A 23,158-nucleotide genomic window follows, 5' to 3' on the forward strand; every position below is an offset into this window, starting at 1 on the left:
ACTTTTGTCTGGGCCGTAACCACTTGGTGGTCGAACAGTGAGACTAAGTACGTTGTATGTAGTAACAGTGTTCTAGGCTCTAACTTAAGAAAAGTTAAGTAGAAGAGTAAGACGCTGTTGATGTCTGTGTTATCATGAGTGTGCTTCGGCAAGATGTACATATGACTGTAAATATTTCGCTGTAATATACCTTCAAGTTTTCATTACCTCCAACCTGCCTCCTGCTTCATCGACGCCGATCATCTCCTTGACGGGACTTCAATCCATATCAAGGAGATCAACGAACGAAAAGGAAAACTTAACTGGCACAGTCGGAAGGATCGGCGAGCTCTGCAGCACCATACACTGGACCAGCGCTGAGAGGACCCAGGGGCGAGGCATCCAACAGCCACCAGCGGCAAAGTCGAGACGCTCCCACAGCAGCCAACTCCGGCACCATGGAGGAGATCCGGGAACGACAGTGCATACAGCAAAGGGTGAGCAGGATTTCTTGCGTGCTTCTCCAGTTGGCATGGCAGTTTATGTGTAGAGCACATGGTGAGAACACGCGGGGGTGCTAAAACAATGGAGTCTAATGAAGATGAGGGTACGAGTGCGGCAGATGTGAATCGGAGTCGAGAACCATCCAATGATGGTATTCAAAATTCTGATCAGTCAAATGAGGTGACAGTGCTTACTCAGAGGCAAGAATCGATGCAGCAGGCATCTCAGGTTTTGCCGAAATCAAGCGAAGCGAGAACGCTCGAGCTTGAAATTCACAAGCTCTATCTTCAGATTCAGTACGAAAAGCTATTGCAGGCTAGAAAGAACGCGGAACGTCTCAATGGCACGTTGTTCAACTCTGGGTCGGAGACGGGTGATCAGAGGCGCCGGGGTTTCGATTCTGTTCAGCAATGTGCAAAAGTGCTAAAAGGGTTCCGCCTGCCGAGTGACGCGGATGTCCCATTGTGGTTTGAGGAAGTAGAAAAACTTTTTGCTATTTACCAGGTACCGCATGAGAGCCGCGTGCATTTGGTTATGCCAGCGCTAACTGAGCGATTGCGTTACCTACTGCGTAACCTCAACCCTGAAGAGAGTGCAGATTATGAGTCAGTTAAAGCAGCAGTGCTGACGGAACTGAAGCTTTCTCCGGCAGAGTACCTGCAGAGGTTCGAAAGAGCAGTAAAGCGTAAGGAAGAGACGTGGGCGCAGTTCGCGTCCCGCGTGAAAACTTATTTCTCGTACTACCTCCAAGTGAGAGAAGCCGACACGGTAGAAGTGATGGCAGAACTCATGGTTGCTGACCGCATAAAATCGGGCCTTAGTATGGAGGGTCTTGAGTATGTGAGATTAAGGGAAGGCGAGGGATGGCTTAGGCCAACTGAGATCGCGAAAGTGCTCCAAACTTTCGAACAAGCGAAAGGGAAAGGTCGTGCTTCAAAGCAACCAACTGTAGAAATGGGGCAGAAGCCGGCGACACGAGTTGAGAAAGAGGCTCTGAAATGCCACTTATGTCACGGCTCAGGCCATTTCGCTAAAGAGTGCCCGAAGGCTAGTGATAAGGAGAACAACCCCAAGAAGGCTACCGAGCCAAAACGGAAGGTTCAAAAGGTAATGTTATCCCACGAGACGGATACTGAAATACCTACTGGAGTACTTAGCGCAAAGGTGAAGTCTCTGAAACACGAGAGTGAAGGCACAGATAAACTGCAGTTAATTCCTGTATCATGTGCAGGCATATCCGCAGATGCGATTTTGGATACGGGGAGTGAGATAACCGTCATCCGGGAGAGTATGCTTCCGCGAAGTGTTGTAGAGCCGTCTGGCACGGTAAGATTGGTGTCCGCTTTCGGTAAAACTATCGAGGCAAGGCTGGCTACGTTACCGGTCAAATTAAATAGCCCGCGAGAGGTTACGGAGCCTCAGAACGTCGACCTACTCTGCGCGTTAACTGATGAGCTCGTCGAGGGCACAGATTGTTTGTTGACCAAGGACGATTGGAAACTTTTGTTGAAGGCCAGCAGCCCTCTGGCATCCTGTCGAGCGCCGGCCGAGCCTGCTCACGAGGCGGAACAAGCAGTAGAGAAACAAAAGGTAGTTGCCTGCAATCTTACCTTGGAGGAGAAAGATGATTCCGGGGAAGAGGCACAAAGTGATGAAGAAAAGGAGGCGTCATTAGGCCAAAGAGTAGATTTCCGCAATGTACAGTTGGGCGACACTACGCTAAAGAAATGTTGGGAAGATGCGCGTAGTGGGAAATCCGGCATGTTCATTTCAGACGGACTATTATACAACTGCGACTCAATAGCAGGCACTCGAGTGAGTCAGCTAGTTGTCCCCAAAGATAAGCGCACTGAGGTGATGCACTTAGCACACGAGTCACTATGCGGGGGGCAACTAGGGTCAAAGAAAACAAGAGCTCGCATTAGGTATAATTTTTTTTGGCCGGGTATGGCGAAGGAGATATTAGAGCATTGCCGTTCGTGCCATGAATGTCAAATTCGTTCAGACAAGCGTCGCACGGATAAAGTGCCTATAACTCCGCTCACTAGACCCAAGCACCCTTTCCAAATTGTCAATGTAGATGTGATCGGACCCCTAGACACACCGTCAGCGAGAGGGCATAAGTACGCGCTGTGCTTAGTGGATCTTTGCATGAGGTGGCCAGAGGTGATCCCACTGCGCTCTTCGACAGCTAAGGCGACTTGTGATGCACTGATTGAGATATTCAGTCGCACAGGCGTTCCGGAGATGATCTGCTCCGATCAGGGCACTAATTTCAAATTGCAGCTCACGCAAACGATGCTGGAGAAATTGGGTTGCATGCCAAGATTTTCAACACCAGAACACCCAGAAAAGATAGCAGCAATTAAGAACTTGGGACCACCGCGCACCAAGAAGGAACTACGCAGCCTGTTAGGACTTTGCGGCTACTATCGAGAGTACGTCCGAGGTTATGCAGAGGTGACGAGCCCGCTCACGCTGTTAACAAAGAAAGCGGTACCTAATAAGATACCCTGGCCGGAGGAAGCTCAGGCGGCATTTGAGACTCTCAAACGATCTTTTTGCAAGGCTGTGGCGCTAAACACCCCTGAGCCATCTCAGCCCTACTGGCTTTTCACAGACGCATCAGCTACGGCGGCGGGAGCATGTTTGGCACAAATGTCAGCCGAGGGAGAAGAGAAGCCTATTGCCTTTGCAAGCCACCGCTTCTCACCGACCCAGATGCGTTGGTCGACAATTGAGAGGGAAGCGTTCGCAATAATATGGGCCTTAAAGAAGTTTGACTACTGGCTTTTCGGTGCCATAGTAAACGTCGTTTCCGACCACAATCCGCTGTCGTACCTTACAACTTCGACTCCGCACGGGGCGAAATTAACAAGATGAGCGCTGACTTTACAGCGATATCATGTGTCGGTACAACATCGGAAGGGAGTATGTAACGGTAATGCGGATGCGTTATCTAGGCTTCAGAATAGTTCATGGAAGCCATCAGAATAACAGTGCCATGCCAACTTGGGGGGACGTGAATGTTCCTGCCCACGTGCTGCTGTATATTGTGGACTGTGTGATTGACAATTCAAGAAACAGACACTAGTGATCTCACTGCTTGAAGCAGCAATGCTGTACTTGATTGTTTAGCATGCATTTGTTTTCGTTTAGTGTATTCTCCTGTAGTGTTGACTTGCAATTGTGTTTGATGCTTGTGTACAACTGTTGTGTGGTTAGAAAATCCAGTGACTTAATCGCGGCAGTGCTTTATCGTATCACTGAGCGTAAGACAGCCCAGTATACTCTTTGGGGGGGGAACGTGTTAGGTTTTGCCGCTCATAAGTTGATCGTGCGGATGGGACAGCACCAGAAGCTACGTTATTCAAAGCTTCTTTCTCGGATCTCTCTCGGCAAGGTCGCAAATTGCTTCCTGTGAGCATGGGACGACAGCGCGGGAAGCTACGTTATACAAAGCTTCTTTCTCGACTCTCTCTCGGTATGCCCGTGTAACTATACACCACTTATCCTCTGGAATGCAAACTACGTCCGTCTCCTCCGATGCTGGGGACAAACACACAATGTGAAACGAACCCGCTTTGCCAACCGGCTTGGAATGTTTGTGGTTTAGAGACAAGTCGCGGCGGCTGGGGGCAAACGCACAATGGGATTAAGCGACCGCGTCCTGCCTCGGCTGCCGGGCGCGAGCTCAGTGGAGCCCCGTGTACATGGACGCGACGGGGGCGGGCTGAGTTGAGTGGCGGGTTCAGCCTACCTCGACGCGCCCGAGTTTATAGGCCCGTTTACATTGACCCGATGAGGGCGCGTTCAGTCGAAATAAACAGGTTTTCTGGACTCGCCCTCCCCATGCATAAGCGGACGCGTCGGGGCGGAGAGTCGTCGCGGCGAGTCCCGTCGACCCGGAGACAGGGGGTAGGTTCACCGAACTCGCCGCGCTCAGAAAGGGCATGTATAACCGGTCGCGCTGAGTTGACGGCTCGTGACCTCTCCCGCCCGTCGCGGTCTCCGCTTCCCCTGTCCCCATCACTCCGACGTTGCTCTTTCTCTGTCGGCCGGTACGCGCGTGCTAGGCACGATGACATCCTCGCGGGCTCCACGCACCATGTGGACAGACGATGAAATAACGACGTTGCTAGCTTTAGTCAACGAGAAAAACTGAGTGATTTGCTCGATAGCAAGCATAACAGAATGAGGACATCGTTCTGTTATGCGGTAAATGCAGATCACTTTTACGTTTAAATCTTGCTTGGCACGTCCGACGAGAGCTTGTTGGTTATCGTTCTCACGACCGGCTATTTTGCTCAGCCCGTAGCAGGAAATCGGCTTGTGCGCCAGAAATCTCAAATACGTGCACATGAACGCTTTAATAAAGTTTCTGGTCACCTCGCCATCAGAATACATTTGCGTAAATGCACAGAATTGTCTACTAATGCGCAGCATTCCAACTCCGCTTGCATTTATTTTGCGTTCTTCACAGCCAGGTTCGACTATCAAAAGGCAAATACTTTCGGGTATTTTATTCTTTGTAAGTTTTGTTTTGGGTTTTTTTTTGCAAGTGGTGTAAATTGACTTTATCACAAAAATTAAGTGCCTTTACCAATACATGTAATTTCCCCCAGAGGAAAAGCGTAGTCCAGGGTTGGTTTCGCTCTTTTTAATTCGTGTTTCATGAATCCCTGAATGGACTTAGGCATTTCGAACGTTTTTTCGGGTTTAGTGTTCGGGTTTTGGAGGAGATGAGGGTCGTTCCACGCCAAATATCCCAGACAGTACGCTAGACCATCTACGATTACACTCTAAAAAGTAATGGTTGGTCACTTTAATACACTATTCATTTTTGGAACCAATTTTCTAAAGAAAATTTTAATTTCTTAAATATGGTGGCAGTTGGGTTGCGACGAAACTTCGAAAAAGTGAAATATTATACGCAGCACGGTAAAACGATTCTAGTCGGTAGGAAAAGAACCGCATTTTCTTGTTAAAACGCATTCACCACTAGTGTATGTTAATGTGCTTTGCGGGGAAGCAATGAAGTGTTCTTGACCAAAGCCAGAAATTCTTACAGCTTTTCAACTTTTCCTGAGACAACGCAGCTGCATAGCTTGCTTGCATTGTTAACGGTAAGTGGGGGAAAAACACGAGTCGCGAAGACAGTAGTTTGGAAGCGCTGGCACATGAACTTTGAAAAATTTGCAATATTGCTCATGTTCAGGCACTTATCGGTCTGTGTGGCGCTCCATATAAAAATATACACTTTGGATAATTTCGAAGGGTGCAGAAACGATATTTATTTCTGTAAGTTTAATACGAATTTTTGTTTTACGCGAGAAAATAGTATTTATATTGAGCTGCCCCCAAGGCTGTCAACGGCGGACCGTAAGCGCACTTCACTGCACCGAGGGTTCCTCGGCAGCCTCCTAAATGCACCAAAGCCGGCTTGTTGATTCGTGCTCCATTTTCTCGCGCTTACCGCCAGTAATACAAACAAATTATGCAGCCGCATTATCTCATAAATAGTTGTAAGAGCTGTAAAAAATGTTTAAATATCGCCCAAGAAGAACGCATTGCTTTCCCTCAGAGAACATCTTGAGACAACCTAGTAGCTGTGAACGCGTTGTGCCAAGGAGACGCGGTGTTCTTCCTACCCACGAGTTTTTTTCACAACCTAGTTATTGGGCGCTGCCACAATATTTAAATTGCTCGGAGAGTTAGAAAAAATTTCCTCCAAAAACTGCTCTCAAAACAAAAAATGGAAGCGATTAGTGTAGTCAAACGATCGACCATGAATTTTTATATTCTTATTGGAGATGGTCGAGCGTACTGCCTGGAACGTTTAGCATGGAATGAACCATGTATTTATTTCGTAAGTTCATTCTTGTGATATTTTTAAACTTTGGTTATTCCTGTTTTTTATTGATAATGACGTATGACCAATTGAGGAAATTTGCGCTCTTATGGCGATAAAATTCTGTTTGACCAATTATTTCCATTTCGGTTATAACAATTAAATGTGTTACTCCGCCCGTCATGCATTTTTGTTTTCACCTCGCGTTGTGCAGTGTTAGCCAAGACACCAACACAACCATAATGTACAGCTGGTGCAAACTGAGAAAAAATACCAAGACAGCCATCGCGGTGGCGGAGCGACAACTGCCTAAACAACCGCAGCCCACTGCGGCGAGAGGCGAGAGCGCAGGCTTGGAGGAGCGGAAACCGGTACCGGAAGACGGGCTTTCGGCTCGCCTCGACGCAAAGCGTCGCTGCGATCACCGCTCACCTCAACTCGTCCGTGCGAGTTCATATAAACTCGGGCGCGTCGAGGTAAGCTGAACCCGCCACTCAACTCAGCCCGCTTCCGTCGCGTCCATGTACACGAGCCTAATGTACCGGGTCTACAATGCCGATATCTCCCGAGCGTTAGAATTCCTGAGCGCGTGGGAGGTGGAGAGAGAGAGACATGATGGGAAAGAGTACCAAAACGTCTGTTTAAACTGTAGAAGCGCTGCTGTCGAGAGTAAGGTCAGCCCAGTAGGGAGTGACTTAATCTTAGTGGAAACAGATTGGATGAGAGAATGTTGAGGCGGACCAGCAGTGGCCCCCTCCCCTTTTTCTTTGTTACCGCAAGATGCTTAAGACTGGAGGGAATCCGTTTCTCTTCAGTCGAGGCTGCAATCGCTTAACTGATAGATCAGTACGACTCTGTACGATGCAACTTTTGTCTGGGCCGTAACCACTTGGTGGTCGAACAGTGAGACTAGGTACGTTGTATGTAGTAACAGTGTTCTAGGCTCTAACTTAAGAAAAGTTAAGTAGAAGAGTAAGACGCTGTTGATGTCTGTGTTATCATGAGTGTGCTTCGGCAAGATGTACATATGACTGTAAATATTTCGCTGTAATATACCTTCAAGTTTTCATTACCTCCAACCTGCCTCCTGCTTCATCGACGCCGATCATCTCCTTGACGGGACTTCAATCCATATCAAGGAGATCAACGAACGAAAAGGAAAACTTAACTGTCTCCTTGACGTTTCACGCAAAGTCAGCCTGAAAATCTAGGAGAATAAGAGAAGAAGAGCGCGAAACATTCTTACAGCCAGACTTGGGTTGTCGCGTTTGATTTGCGGAGCGTCTGCTCGCGTGGCAGTGCATGGGGGTCGCTTCGCCGCGCTGGCAACAGTAAGGATGTTTCGCGCTCTTCTTCTCCTGGACTTTCGCGATGATTTGGTGTGAAATGTCGATAAGAGCTCTTTCGTTAATTTGCGGGGTTTGAGGTTACAAAACCACCAAATGATTACGAGAGACGCCGTAGTGAAGGGCTCCGGAAATTGCTACCCACTGGGGTTCTTTAACGTGCATCCAAATCTGAGCACACGGGCCTACAGCGTTTTCGCCTCCATCGAAAATGTAGCCGCCGCAGCCCGGATTCAATAGCGTGACCTGCGGGTCAGCAGTCGAGTACCTTAGCCACTACACCACCGCAGCAGGGCGAGATCTTCCTTGACAGCCTGGAATGTTTACAGTGCGTGCATTTCAGACTACGGAAGCAACTTCATCAGGTATGTACTATCGCGATCGAAAACAGCAGAAAGCAAACAGCAGAAAGCATTGCTTTCTTTTCAGTCGAACTGCGGCATGCATTGGCTGTGGCAAGGCACCCTGCCAGTTTGACTGCGGCGTGCCTTGCCAACAGCAGGTAGCGTCCACGCAGCGCTAGAAGCTCGCTCGGGTTTGCACTCATGCACCGCATGTGTTTATCATTTGCCTGTCAATCTGGGTACATCAAATACACCCGTGGTGCGAAAGTGCTAGCCAGAGCAAGGTTTTATAATGCTGCGATGATGCCGGCTGAAAGAACAGACTCACTTAGTGACACTAGAGACACGTCGCAGTTCGACCGAGTAAAAAGTCACGCTTTCCACACCGTTCACGCCTCTTTGCACTGAGATAGTACGCCGTAACAATTGTACTAAACTGCCGTGTTGCATGCACCCACGCGTGACGCGTGATATATCCTATAATTGGCATGCGGCCTGCGAAAGAGTATGGCAATGATTTGCGGCCGCGTATTACATGCATACTGTACTCAAATCACTGCTGTAAAGCAGAACAGCTGCAGTGTCGTGCGTAAACAAATGCAATAAGTATACTTTCTCGTACACTTTTACTGAGCTCGCAGTTTTTCCGGCTCATTGCGATTACCGCCTGGAGGTGAAGCTCGGCGTTTTTCGTTGCAGGTGGAAATTCGTGCTAACTGAAAACACCGGACCGGCATGAATACCGCGTGGTGTTGTGATTATCATAGACAGTGCTCATTAACATCTTCCTCTTGCGCTGATTGTTTTAACACCCAAAGGTGGTGTAACGGTGACCAGACGATATCTTGTAGGTGGTAGTGGCGTTCATAGGCGCTTTCTCGTATTCTATAAATTCCCACAGACGCCGCTCGCCATTTTAAGCCCGTGCCACTGATACACGCCTTAGCAGTTCAGGCATCTCAGAGCAAGATTATATGCGCCGGCGGCCTAGGTGCCTGGCTGCGAGATAAGCGTGCTCATGGCTATACCAGATTTTTTTTCACATTACTAAAATGCCTTTTCAGCGCTGGCTTTCCTATTAAGTTTACTTATGACTGTAAAAATTATACTGCTGTAACTATTGGGCTCACTGCAAAAAAAAAAAGTTATCGAGTGCTAAAATATGCGCAGCTACTCATTAACGCACACTTTAGCGAGTGTCAACATTTAATTGACTCAATTTATCGGGCTTTTCACAGGGCATCGAATAGCAGTAGGTCATTGGTGTAGCGTGCACAAAATTAGCGACTCTATTGAGTTTGTTTATAGTGTCATTAGCTTGGTTATATGATCGTACACGCGTCATTGCATCGTACTTACGTGCATGTTGAGACAACTCACCTCCACGTATCAAGCAAGTACTTAAAAAAACAGTACTGGACAGCTGTGTTGGAGGAGAGGGCAGTCAAACAAGCATGAGAATGAAGGAGAAGAGACTACTAGAGCAAGAAAAACAGTGAACACAGTATCAATGGAGCAGCTTTCTCGTCGACGTTACTCGAACCAATCTCGATTTTACAAGGTCCGCTCGAGAAGTTGGCCGAGTGGCGTTTGCCTGGAGTAGCGGCGTTGAAATCGAATCGGTAGGTTGCGGTACCGCAAAAACGAGCGTGGCACAAACGCGTATGGCAAAACGAACGCTTTCTTCCTCATCGCGTGGTTCACCGCGCAGCCAGTATCGACAACTCAGTGCGATCGCGAAAAGTAATACATTCGAAGGCAACGGATCATTCTTTAAATAGCGCCATTTGTCTGGCGAGGGCGCGAAACGGGAAAAAACGTGAATAGGAGGTTATACGTGCGTGCATTAAAAAGGGCCATTGAATAAATAACTTGAATGAATAAATAAACAATGGAAAGGCGGTTGTTTGAATGTTCTGTAGTTTCTTTTTGTAATACGCTGTTTTTTTTTTGTTTTACAGTGCTCCTCATAAACTAAATGAGCCATAAGTGAAATGATTGGCTAACAAGCCTATCTCCGCCTTGGGAACTGCATTCACATAACAGGGATTCATATACACAGAGTTAATCTAAGAAATTATGTGCAGTGTATAGTCTAACACACTTCGGCGCTCTTGCTTACTCTCTATACGTCCATGAGTAGATGTTTGACTGCGCTATTGGGGTGCCGAAAAAGCAGCTTATACATTCACATGCATCAGCTACTAAGGCTGCAGAACGAAGAACCAAACGGTGAAGGCCAGGGCCGGCTGCGCCCACCGCGTTTCTTAAGAAGCGAACGGCTTCGCCCACTGGTCTAACAGCAGTTTGTGTCGTACCTAGAGCGTTGGCCAGAGTCACTGATTAAGTGCGCTCGGTCAGTTCTTGGCACTGGTGGACGGACCTCCAGGAGAGGCGCCCGGATCGCATATATTACAGTGCCCGCCACGCCGGAAGTGGACATCAAAGTTTGCCGAGAGGCACAGCGCGATACGGAGGCAGGAAATTAAATAGGTGGCGTCAATCGAATGGCCGAGAACAGCGCAAACAGAAGAACTCGCCTAAGGAGAGAGACGAGCAGTCGCCGCTACCAGCCGTCTGCTGCTCGTCAGTAATAATTGGGTCTTCTCACAAGAGATCAAGAGGTGGTGGTCGGCTCAGATGGCGGGGAGGGGGTGAGGGAAATAGGGGCGGGTGAGGGGGGTCGGACTGACTGTGACAGGGTTGCGATCAAAGTGGCCCTAGCTGTTGACGGAGGTGTCAAGCCGAGATTTGCTCACGGTTGGCGGCAGCCGCCCACCGGGTGCTTGCAGCTGTCAGCTATACATTTAAAAGCTGCAATTACGCGCAGCCCAACTGGGTCCCAGCCAAGTGGCTTCGGGGCTCAAGCAGCGCAATAAGGAGCTCCCGCCGACTGGGACGCGCAGTGTACACGGTCCGAGCGGAGATCGCACGGAAGGAGGGACAAACGTCGTGACGCTGGCTTCCTTTGCCGCCGGGCACATGGTCAGTAAGGAAAAAAAAGGCGAGACGTAAACAAGCTCGCCTGCAGTCACGCACTTCAGGCTCAATTCCTTAAAACGTGATGAGCCAGTACTTTCTGAAATCTTGGTGGCACTGCTCATCAACGTTCACGCAACAGGAATGTGTGCTTTCGGTGACCGCGCTGATATTCGAGAAAGGCACGCAGCAATAATTTTTGCCTAAAGGGCGTTTATTGTCGTCCTAGCGGCGCATCAAATGCTGTGTTGTGGTAGGTGTCTGTGACAATCTATATTACAAAAAACATTAAACAAAATTTAACTTTGCGCCCATCCTGTGTCCTCTCCTTCATCCGTGTTTTTTCGCGCAACCAAAATATGTGTTGTGCATACGGCATTTCATTTATACCTTAACGTGGTACCGGCATACTACAAAAAATTGAATGACTGCATGTAACTTTCAAGTCATCGCACTATCATAGTGGCCGAGTTAGCGAATTGCAAGAATTCGGTGAAGCGTCAATTATTGCTTACATTGCACAAGCATCCTTCCTTTCTTACTCGAAACCATCTCCATATCACGTTCTCACCAAGCTGTCGACACTTGCGCACAGTACCGCGGTAAGTAACTCCAGAAACACTCTTTCGATTGTGATCTAACAAGCTCAGACTCTGTTTTGCTTACGCTTGATCTTGCAGACAAAAAATAAGCAAGAAACCAATAAAAGACCTTAATATTCGCCTAATTATCTGATAGCGGTCCTAACAGGTCGGCGTTATAACGGCTATAGTTATAATGGTTTGGAAAGCGTTTCATGCACTTCAAAGATAACACATCAAAGTTTGCATTTAAAAAAGAGAGATTAACCAGTACAGGACTGCCATTATGATTGCTACCTGCGAAATTTGGGTGTTTGAATGTGAAAGGTGTAAAGAAAGAGAGAGCGAGAGAGACAGGGAGCACTTAAACTCAACCTCACAGTCAGTCGCTCGTGTGAGGTGTACGACACCATTATAAATCTTGTGTTCTTATTGTCTTCCTCGGTATGTTTCATTTTTTATCGCTCTTTTTCTCTGTTTCTAACACCTCTTTTTCATCCATATTTCACCACCCCAGTGAAAGATAACAAACAGTATGCTGATATATGGTCAACCTACCGGCCTTACTCTTAAACTCTTTCAACTGCTGCCTAAGCAAAAACAATGGTTGCTAAAAGTGTAATCATGTCTCCGTCCCTCTTATCGGCAATGATTTCTTGTACATCGTATTGTATATACATCACAGACATTATACGCAAGCTGATGGTATTTTCCCGTATGAGAAAGTTCTGTCGATGGTAAGTAAATCTAGACTCTGGTACGTGGTAGACGTCAGCTCTTCTTTCTACGCAATGACCAAGCCACTAAACTCAATATTATTTAGGACGATTATGCCTGTGTGTGTTCTTGGCTGGGACGATTTTAATCATCTTTGTCAGGCAGTGCTTTCCCGTCATCTCAACTGGATTTCTTGAGGAGGCAGTAGTTAACCGCACGAAGATTCGATCGCATTCATCCATTGCATTGTGAGGAAGTGACGTCGAAAGAAAAGATCCGCACGCTCACATCGCGCGTGATGTTGCCAGATCTACGTGGAACATATCTGGTTTATTTAAAACCCGTAATTCTACGCCTGAATCGATTCCTACTACTCAGAATTCCACCTGTACTACCCCGATGCGAGGCTACCTTTCTCCTTTCTGTGCTGCATGTGACGTGGCGTGTCATTGGCAAACGCTTTGCTAGCCGCGTCGAAATGGTCGACAGTGCTCACTGCGACCATTGTGGCAGCGAAGAAACCATGGAACATATGTGTGATTGCCCTAAGTATAACCATCACAAACAGCCTTCCCTGCAATGTAGGCGCATGTCGGCGATCAGCCGCTTTCTGGGCAATTCATATTGAAATGACGGCAACCTAAAACTTCTCACTAGAAAGCGATGTCGTTGCTGTAGTTTCTGCGAGTGACGTGCCTTGTCAAATGATTGAGACACCTTTGCGAGTGTGTGTTTTTACTTGTCTCTTTCAGTCTCTCATTCTTCTCTTTCCTACTTTTCTGCCTATCTTCAATCTTTCCCCGGCGCTAAGTAGCAGACCATATACCTATATTTTTCTTCAGGTTAAGCTCCCTGCCTTTCCGTGTTACATGTATCTCTCTCTCTTCAGATAGACCTAAAACTTAAAAAAAGAAAGAAGGGTTGATAGGCCAGCCTATTTATTGCTTAGCATTGTACATTTCGCGCGTTACTTCTCAGCGAACAACAATCCTGAGGCAACCACACGTTGTGAAATATGCACTCTAAAAATATGTTATAATTTACGATGTCGTCCAATTTATTTGACACAAATTGCTTGCTTGTTCAAAAAAAAAGAAAAATCGTGTGAGCCCAAACAGATGCTCTCTGGGTACCTCACTATCTATGGAAGGAGATATATTGCATTTGTGTTTCATAAGCGTTTTATGCTGCGAAATATTTCGCTGTTGCCTAGCGTTCGCACAGCAATGCAAGAACATTTGTGCGCAGGTGTTTTTCACGGAAGCCAGGACATCGGCCTCCGATTCAGCACATCTGTCTCGATAGTCAACGTCGAAGAGTATCTACTGCCAAACATAGTGCACGGCTCTCTATGGAGAGGACAACAAATAATGAGCCAAGCTTTGCCTGTGACTGCTCAGTTTTCGGCACTGCCAGCGCTTCCATTGTATGGAGCTCCGAAATCACTGCGGAAACACGGCCGCTCGGGCCGGAAGCAATCAGTTCGCTCAGAGACTCTCATCGTAACCCCCCTTCAGAAAGGTTCGCCCCGTGAATCCTGTCTCTCCGGGCTCTCAGTGCAGCCTTGTAGCTTGTGCTGTTACCTGACTACCTTTGCGCAGCACTCCGCGTGCAGCTGTGGATTGCAACATTGCCGCAAAATTTCTGTTTCAGTTGTCCGCGTGAGAATACGTCAAGTGGCATGCTGGCGAAAAGTATTATACATAATGAAAAAAAAACAGCAGCATGTTTGAGGTTGAGTCTGCGCGAAACCAATTAGCTTTGGAAACGTCTTGAAAGCAGCTTCATGGTATATTTGGCATTCAGTAAATATATGTTTATTGTTATTTCATTTTTGTTTTTAAGTATTGCAAAGTCAGCATGGTTATGTGTTTATTTCTCTTCTTAACGTTTCCAGATTGTGTCCTTTTAACAGACAAAGAGATCATACAGACAATTACAAATAACAATGGTGCTCACATCAAAGTTTTTTTTTTTTGCTACTACCACAATTTTTCGATACCAGGCCGTATACTTTGAAGCGAACTAAATTCTCATCAGACTTGCGACTGATTGAAACAAAAAAAAACAATTTGAGAAATCCGCAAAAAAGTGTACGGATGGAGAACATGTGTGCAATATATCTAAGGCCTTACTGTACGATAGATTCTTCATTTAGCTAAATTAGTCAATAGGGCAGAGTAGAGGCGCCTAATGCATTCCATTGGTTATGAAGGTTTCATTTCTCCTCTGTTTTAGACCACGTTGTTCATTTGTTGTGCCTTCTTCCAGAGTTCACATATACATTGAGACCTTGACATTTTCTGTGTTTTTTTACTTTTGGTTCGTAACGGCAAAATGATGCCATGACTGCCCGCATTTCTCGGCTTAGCAGTCACAGTTGTAGACATCGCTTTTAAAAGCGGTATTTTTAGGTTCGTGCGTATTTTGTTAAGAAGCCCACTAGATCACATTTGAGCTTAGCCATGTGAACGACGGGTACGTAAGCTGACTGGAGGAAAATAGCGAGGAATCAATTGGAAAGAAAGATGCAGAAACAGCGTATAACACCGCCAAGAGAACGATACTGCGTGCTGAGATTCACTGACACTGCGGGAAGGTATACGTGCGGCGAGTTCACCAGTGATTGAGTTTTGCTCGCCGCGAGCAATTCTTTATGACAGACAAGAAATTACATGGCACGGCTAGTCTCAGATTTCTCTGTATACAGGCTGCTACAAGCGAGCATCGAAAAAGTGCAAGCGAAGTGAGATCAGTGTGATCTCTCCCAACCAGGCGGCACGCACAATGTACCACCCTTGCCGCGAAATCCTCAGCGGCAGTGGGCGCGGACCGTCCGTAGCTCATATATATGCTTTAGGGCATTGTCTACAAGGCGTATAAACCAGAGCTTGGCGCCCGCGCTTTGTTCCTCGGTGGTCGGGAACAGCCGGCCACAACGACCGGCCTAATCCTCCGTGACGGTTCACTAAATCTTAAGAACCAATACAATTACTCTCACTTTGGCGGCATCGATCCATTAGAGCGTGCCAAGGACTTCCTGAAGGCCGGAGGAAGCTTTCCCGTCTCGAGCCAAAGCCGTTTCCGGCACATTGCGAACGCCCTGAGCCCCGGACGCCCCAGCCGGACGTGGCGCTTATGTTCAGCGGTGTGCGCGCCATGGAGAGGAAAGCGAGAAGTGCACGGGAGATGTGGCTGCCTTGGTGACCGAACAAACTCAAGAGCAAGGCATAGGGCGGTGGTACCAATCGAATTGCGGTGCGCAGCGGTGCATGCGCGGCTTTGGTGACATGTTCTCTTGTCTCACCGCCTCATCTCACACTCCTTTTTGTTCAATTCTGCGCCTCCACCTATAATAAGCTCCCTGCGCTTTTCGCGTTTCTATAGGTGCACTACGATCCAAATGCTTACCAAGATCTCAAACTCAAAAACTGACTGAACTAGATTGGCAGTGTGTACCTTGAAGATAACGAATGAATCTTCGTTATAACAATAAAAGTAAAAAAGTGATAAAAGTGATAAAAGTAAAAGACCGCCAGGACAGCGTGGAACGCGAAGCACTATCCTAGCGAAAGCTGAAGGAGCGGCCTTTCTGAGCTCTTTATTAACACTCTTTGGGTAGATGCTGCAAGCATCCTTGCACGCTACCCACTACGCCATTAATCATTGTGTAGTAGGCAGCCATTCATTATGCCACCCTTCGTCATTCTTCAGAAAAGTATGATACCCGCTGCACACTTCCAAGGAACTTCGCGCAATATTTTTGTGCTGGGGCTGACGGCGATGAATAATTATGCCAGAAACTTTTGTATTCCCCACTACACTGCACAGTGGGTATGCATCACAGTTATTAGGTGAACAAGATCAAACATCTGTAAAGGGTTAAAGCATTAGACGACCCACTCGATGTGCAATTCGCATTATGTGACACCTGGTTCTTCTTTTGCTGTTCTAAAACGCTTTATTACTCACATTAACGCGATTGTTTCCCGACGTCAAGGCTGCCTAAGACAAGTTTGCAAAGATGTTCCAAGCGCCAGCGTGGCTCAGTGGTAGAGTGCTCGTTGGTACCCGTATTGAAATCCCATTGTGCCCTTGGTGCTTTATATTTATTTATGTTTTTTTTCTTATTTCGTGCGATAGTGCTTACGGACACCAGCGGCGGGGGCGGACAACTAAGGGGAGAACGCTGCCCGTGTTGTGATCTCATAACTGTTTTCGCTGTAAAACATTGCATCGGATATATGCAGCTGGTAACTTACCATACCTTTTCCAACAAAGTTCATCGCGACTCAGTACAAGCGTGCAATTATGTTTGAGGCTCATCATTGCATTCAGGTTCTTCAGTCAGAAATAATCAAAATTTGAGAGATTTAACACAAATAATGCAAGCAACACCAACTGAAAAATAACGAAAGCAGATATGAGACACGTTACAGAATATACTTAAAGCGCAAGCCTCTAGACATCAATTCCATCGCACCCACCACGGGGGTCTAGTGGCTAAGGCACTCGGTCACGGCGTATCGAAACCCGGCCACGATGGCTGCATTTTCGATGGAGGCCAAAATTCTTCGGCTCGTGTGCTTAGATTTAGGTACGCGTTCAAGAACCTCAGGTGGTAAAAATTTCTGGACCCCTCCACTACGGCGTCTCATAATCATAACGTGGTTCTGGGACGTTCATCATCAGCCTAACTACGTCCACTGCAGGACAAAAGCCTCTCCCATGTTCCGCCAGTTAACCTGGTCCTGTGTTTTCTGCTGCCAATTTATACCCGCAAACTTCTTAATCTCATCTGCCCACCTAACCTTCTGTCTCCCCCTAACCCGCTTGCCTTCTCTGGGAATCCAGTTAGTTACCCTCAACGACCAGCGGTTATCCTGCCTACGCGCTACATGCCCAGCCCATGTCCATTTCTTCTTCTTGATTTCAGCTATGATATCCCTAACCCCTGTTTGTTCCCTAATCCACTCTGCTCTCTTCTTGTCTCTTAAGGTTACACCTACCATTTTTCTTTCCATTGCTCGCTGCGTCGTCCTCAATTTAAGCTGAACCCTCTTTATAAGTATCCAGGATTCTGCTCCGTAGCTAAGTACCGGCAAGATACAACTATTATATACCTTCCACTTGAGGGATAGTGGCAATCCACCTGTCATAATTTGAGAGTGTTTGCCAAATGTGCTCCACCCCATTCTTATTCTTCTAGTTACTTCAATCTCGTGGTTCGGCTCCGCGGTCATTACCTGCCCTAAGTAGACATAGTCTTTTACAACTTGAAGTGCACTATTACCTATCTCGAAGCGCTGCTTTTTTCCGAGGTTTTTGTACATTACTTTCGTTTTCTGCAGGTTCATTTTAAGACCCACCTTTCTGCTCTCATTGTCTAACTCCGTAATCTTGAGTTGCAGTTCGTCTCCTGGGTTACTCAGCAATGCAATGTCATCGGCGAAGCGCAGGTTACTAAGGTACTCTCCATTAACTCTTATCCCTAACTGTTCCCATTCTAGGCTTCTGAAAACCTCCTGTAAGCACACGGTAAATAGCAGCACGGGGGAGATTGTGTCCCCCTGCCTTACATCCTTCCTAATTGGTATTCTGATGCTTTCTTTATGAAGCACAATGGTAGCAGTTGATCCCCTGCAGATTTATTCCAGGATGTTTATATATACTTCATCGACGCCCTTATTCCGCAGTATCTGCATGACGGCTGATATTTCTACTGAATCGAATGCCTTCTCGTAATCTATGAAGACTGTGTATAGTGGTTGGTTATATTCTGACCATTTCTCTATTACCTGACTGATAGCATGATTGTGGTCGATTGTTGAGTAACCTGTTCGAAATCCAGCTTGTTGCTTTGGTTGATTGAATTCTAATGTTTTCTTTACTCTGATAGCAATTACCTTTGTAAATAGCTTGTATACTACAGAGAGCAAGCTAATCGGCCTGTAATTCTTCAAGTTCTTGTCATCTCCTTTCTTGTGTATTAAATGATGTTAGCGTTCTTCCAAGACTCTGGTACCCTTCCCGTCAGGAGACATCTCGTAAACAGGGTGGCTAGTTTTTCTAACACAATCTGTCCTCCATCTGTCAGCAGATCTGATGTTACCTGATCCTCACCAGCAGCTTTGCCTCTTTGCATGCTCTCGAAAGCTTTCCTGACTTCTTCTATCATTACTGGTGTGGTGTCATCTGGGTTACTGCTAGTTCTTATAGTATTAAAGGCGTGGTTGTCCTGGCTACTGTACAGATCTCTGTAACACTCCTCCGCTATTTTAACTACCTATCCATATTGGTAGTTATTTTGCCTTCTTTGTTCCTTAGTGCGTACATTCGATTTTTGCCTATCATAAGTTTCCTCTTCACTGCTTTGACGCTTCCTCCGCTTTTCAGAGCGTGTTCAATTCTCTCCATGTTATACCTTCTTACATCGGACCCCTTACGACTATTAATCAACTTCAAAAGCTCTGCAAGTTCTATTTTGTCTGTTGTACTTGAGACTTTCATGATTTGACGCTTCTTATTGAGATTCTTCGTTTCCTGGGAAGGCTTGCCAGTGCCCTGTCTAACTACCCTGCCTCCAACTTCAACTGCACACTCCGTAATGATACTCGTCAGATTAACATTCATTGTATCTATGCTAACGTTGGTTTCCTCACTAATAGCCGAGTACCTGTTCTGAAGTGAGAGACTGAATTCCTATACTTTCCCTCTCAGTGCTAGCTCATAGATTGGCTTCTTGGGTATCAGTTTCTATCGTTCCTTCCTCAAGTCTAGGCGAATTCGAGACCGCACCGTTCTATGGTCACTGCATCGTACCTTGCCAACCACTTCCACATCCTCACGATGCCTGGGTGTACACTCATTATAAAGTCTATTTCGTTCTTATTTTCGCCAATAGGGCTCGTCCATGTCCACTTGCGGTTTCCTCGTTTTCGGTAGAAGGTATTCAAAACCTGTAAATTATTGTGTTCTGCTATTTCTACTAGTAGCTCTCCTCTGGAATTTCTAGTACCGATGCCATAATTACCTTCTGCCTGGTCTCCAGCCTGAATCTTCCCTACCTTTGCATTAAAGTCTCCCATCAGTGTAATATACTGTTTTTACCTTACTCATTGCCGATTCCACGTCTTCATAGCAGCTTTCAACTGAAGCGTCGTCATGGCTGGATGTAGGCGCGTAAGCTTGTACCACCGTCATCTTGTACCACTTATTGAGTTTAATTACGATACATACCACCCTTTTATTAATGCTATATTGTTCCTCTATGTTGTCAGCTATATTTCTGTGAATAAGGAACGCCACTCCCAGTTCTCTTCTGTCAGCCAAGTTCCGATAGCAAAGGACGTGCCCATTCTGTAGCACCGTATAGGCCTCATCTGTCCTCCTAACCTCTCTGAGCCCTATTATATTTCATTTAACACGCTCTAGCTCCTCGAATAGTACAGCTAGACTTCCCTCACTAGATAAGGTTCTAGCGTTAAACGTTTCCAAGTTCAGGTTCCAATGGCGGCCTGTCCGGATCCAGAGATTCTTAGCACCCTCTGCTGCGTTGCAGATCTGACCGCCGCCATGGTCAGTTGCTTCGCAGTTGCTGGGGACTGAGGGCCGTGAATTATTTGACGTATGCATGTGGGAGGTAGTGGCCAGATACTGCACCAGGGTGGCCAATCCTTTTCTGGTCAGGGAGTGCGTTCCCGGCGGTGGTTACCGGTGAGGCCGCACGCCAGGTCTCGTAATGCAGTTCCATCAACACGCGGATTTTTTTTATTCGGTTGGGAGCTGCTCGGCACCGGGGTTTGAACCACGGATCTTTTGCATGCGAGGCGGATGCTCTAATTACTACGCCATCGCTGCTCTGGGGCATTAAACCCCAATAATTATTAGTATTGTATTCTGTCGCAGGCAGCTCACTTACCTTCACTTTCAGAGATCTGTTTAGATTTCAATAGACGTTCACGGTGATTTACCACTCTGTCAATTGCCGGTGAAAGTCGTATTGCTTTTTTTTTTGTAGAAAAAAGTCACAGCTTTGCTTTAAAGGCGAAGCAATGAATGTGATAGGAACAAATTGGAAGGTCACGCGCAGGATGGCAAACAGATAAAAACGTTCCCTGTGTTTCTTACGTACAAATGACGCACGAAACGTACTGACAGGTACAGATGAACGCGAATAAGTGTCTGAGTCGTTACTTCACTGTGTCTGAAAAGCGTGCCCTTTTCGCAAATGAGAACTGTGCAATGATTGCAGTGACCTTTGTTGTGCCCGGTAACTACAACACAATCATTCTGGTAAAAGTCCAAAGCCATCCAAGACAGGATCCTCCCCACCGCGAGATAAGGGCACGCCAGACAGCTTCCGCCTCCCTCCCCTCCGCAGGGCAAAGTACCCGTGGGAAATGGAAGCGTGCGCCACCACGTGCTCAATGCACCATTTTGATGGTAATGCTAAAAACACAATAGTCCCCCCCACCCCCCCCTCCCGAGACGCCCGTCACCAGCAATAAATGGTAGACATAAATAGCTTGCCGTTTGAGCGTTCAAGGACCTGCTCCTCGGTGGCTGAGTGGTTAACGTCTACCACTCGTGTTACAGTGGCCCCATGTTCGATTCCGCGCGCTGGAGTCATTTTTCTGGAATATTTTTCTTTCTTGTGTTTTCACATATATAGCTACGTATACATATACTGCGAGTGGCGGTGACGTCGACGTCCACGATGATGCCAACGCCAGCGAAAAAATTCAGCCTACAGTGTTCGTATATTTGCTATCGCAATAAAGTAAAGGGAATAGCTGCTGGCTGCCTTTGTCAAAATACATGTGCTGACAGATAGGTATATAAGCCCTCCCACTTTGTGGTGTCCTTCAAATGCGAAACAAGGCCCTGTTAACATTGTAATAAACGGACTCACATACGTATAATTACGACGACAAAATATTGGTTTTGAAAAACACGGGTCGCGCGACAGAGTTTCAGTAAAGATACAGAAAATGCAACACGCTGGCCTGTATAAACATCGTACGAGAATGAAAGTGCACGCCGGCCCTCTAGACCTCATTTGCTCTGCGGTGAAAGCAGCCCTTGATGCCACAGTAGTTTCATGCTGCGCCTAGAGCCGTTCATTATTGTCACAAACTTTGTTAATTTTTGTTAGGAGGAGGACCTCGCGTTTTTTATTCAAGGAACAAAAAATAGGCATAGTGGCAGCAGATCTATCGCGGCCTCCTGTAAACTACATGGGACGAAGCTATATACGTTCTGCAGCATAGTTAATGCATTCTCCGTGAGTGCGACGTTTTTTTTTTACTCCACATAGTGGTGCTCCCTCAGTATTGATTAAGGTTAATGTCCCGAAAGAATGTAATACATCCTTCAACACATTTCAACCAACGGGGGCCCAAAGAAGCAATCTGCACCCATATTACAGTATTCCATACAGTATTACCCCTAAAGGTACACGTTCTGCCGTACGCACTGCTGCCGACGTCGAGGCAAGGAGCTTAACGCACAGCACGTCCCCTGGATACAGCTTCCGCTTCTCAGAGTGGTTGGAGGTTAGGTAAGACGTTTATTTAGTCAACCTAGAGCACGACACAGCATTTATAAAAAAGGAAGTAAAAGAAAAGAAGTGTACTCAAAGGAAAGAACACCATCTGTAGATTTAGAACCGACACCATTCAAAAACTGGCTCCAACGGGTGCCTTTGTGCACTGGGAATCAATTCCAGTGCTACCCACATTATAGAAGAACGATCTAGCCAGTTGACCCCCGCTACGTTTACTCACCGAGGTTCTCTGTCATCACTGCCGTTTGCACAATGCACCATCCCTCACGTCCTGCCTTCTCCTTTTATGTTCGAATGCTGCGGGCAAAGCAGCGAAGCTGTAGCTTCAGGCGGTGCCGTGGCGCAAACGCTCAATGCTCGCTATTCCTCACACCAGTAGTTCTCAAGCATGTTGGTCCCATTGAGCCTTGCTCTGCCAACAAATGCCTAAGAACACCGTCCCCCTCTGCCTACCGCTTTTATTCAAATATTTCCAGTTCAGTTCACGCTTCATTCACGTGCAATAAATTTAAAAGAAAGGACACATAGACATCTGTTCATTGACATGCAACTGAAGTTTCCTTGCATTTACTGCGCAGCCAGTGAATTTTCGTTATGCACTGATATGAGCTTGTTGACACTCAAGTGTGTCATCATACAGGCTCTTTCATTAGATCGCACCTCGGGTTCATAGTCCAAGTGATTTGGCAAGGGCGGAACCAGAGAAAACTTATTACTGGCTCGCGGAACCCCTAGGAGAGGCCTGCGGAAATCTCATGGTCCACGGAAACCACTTCGAGAAGCGATGGCTTATGAAGTAGTTTCTCGCACCATATTCGGATGGCAGCACCATTTGTGCTATGAGCGGGAAGCAATAAGGTATCGCTGACGTTGGCACTCAAGAAGCATGCGCGATGTGGTTGCCTCACCGGCTCACTATGCTGGAGGACAATAGGTGTCAAAAGTTTGATTCCTCGACTATACTCCGTTTCATACATCCGGTGCAACACTGTGGAAGCTATGCAGGAAGTTCAGCCAGCAAAACGCACAGCTCCACACGTTTCGTGGTCGCTCACGTGACATCTGATTAATGCTGGTGTACCCTAGCGTTTCTTCGTGCTCCCCTTTGGCGCAACTTGCGAACAGAAAAAAAACAGAGCAAGCACAAAAGAACGCGGGAACCCAACTATCTTATGGTGGCCTATCGTCCACTGACACTGAAAGCCCAGGTGGCCGTCATCGTGACGTACCCAGAGTATAGAGCCTCTTTGTAAAGTCATGTAAATACTAAGCTATAGAGCCACATAATA

At 46.8% G+C, this 23,158-nt stretch overlaps 1 protein-coding gene across 1 annotated transcript in view; it reads left to right on the top strand.

The window, feature by feature from the left end:
• Positions 1 to 564: 564 nt before the first annotated feature.
• The window catches only part of LOC142775089 (uncharacterized), a 28,266-nt gene continuing 5,672 nt past the window's right edge, over positions 565 to 23,158 (top strand). The window contains exon 1 of the mRNA XM_075876410.1: positions 565 to 2,131. Coding sequence (XP_075732525.1) covers positions 565 to 2,131 — 1,567 coding nt within the window. The remainder of the gene's footprint in view (positions 2,132 to 23,158) is intronic.

This window comes from Rhipicephalus microplus, chromosome X (assembly GCF_043290135.1).
Source record: "Rhipicephalus microplus isolate Deutch F79 chromosome X, USDA_Rmic, whole genome shotgun sequence".
Classification (NCBI taxonomy): domain Eukaryota; kingdom Metazoa; phylum Arthropoda; class Arachnida; order Ixodida; family Ixodidae; genus Rhipicephalus; species Rhipicephalus microplus.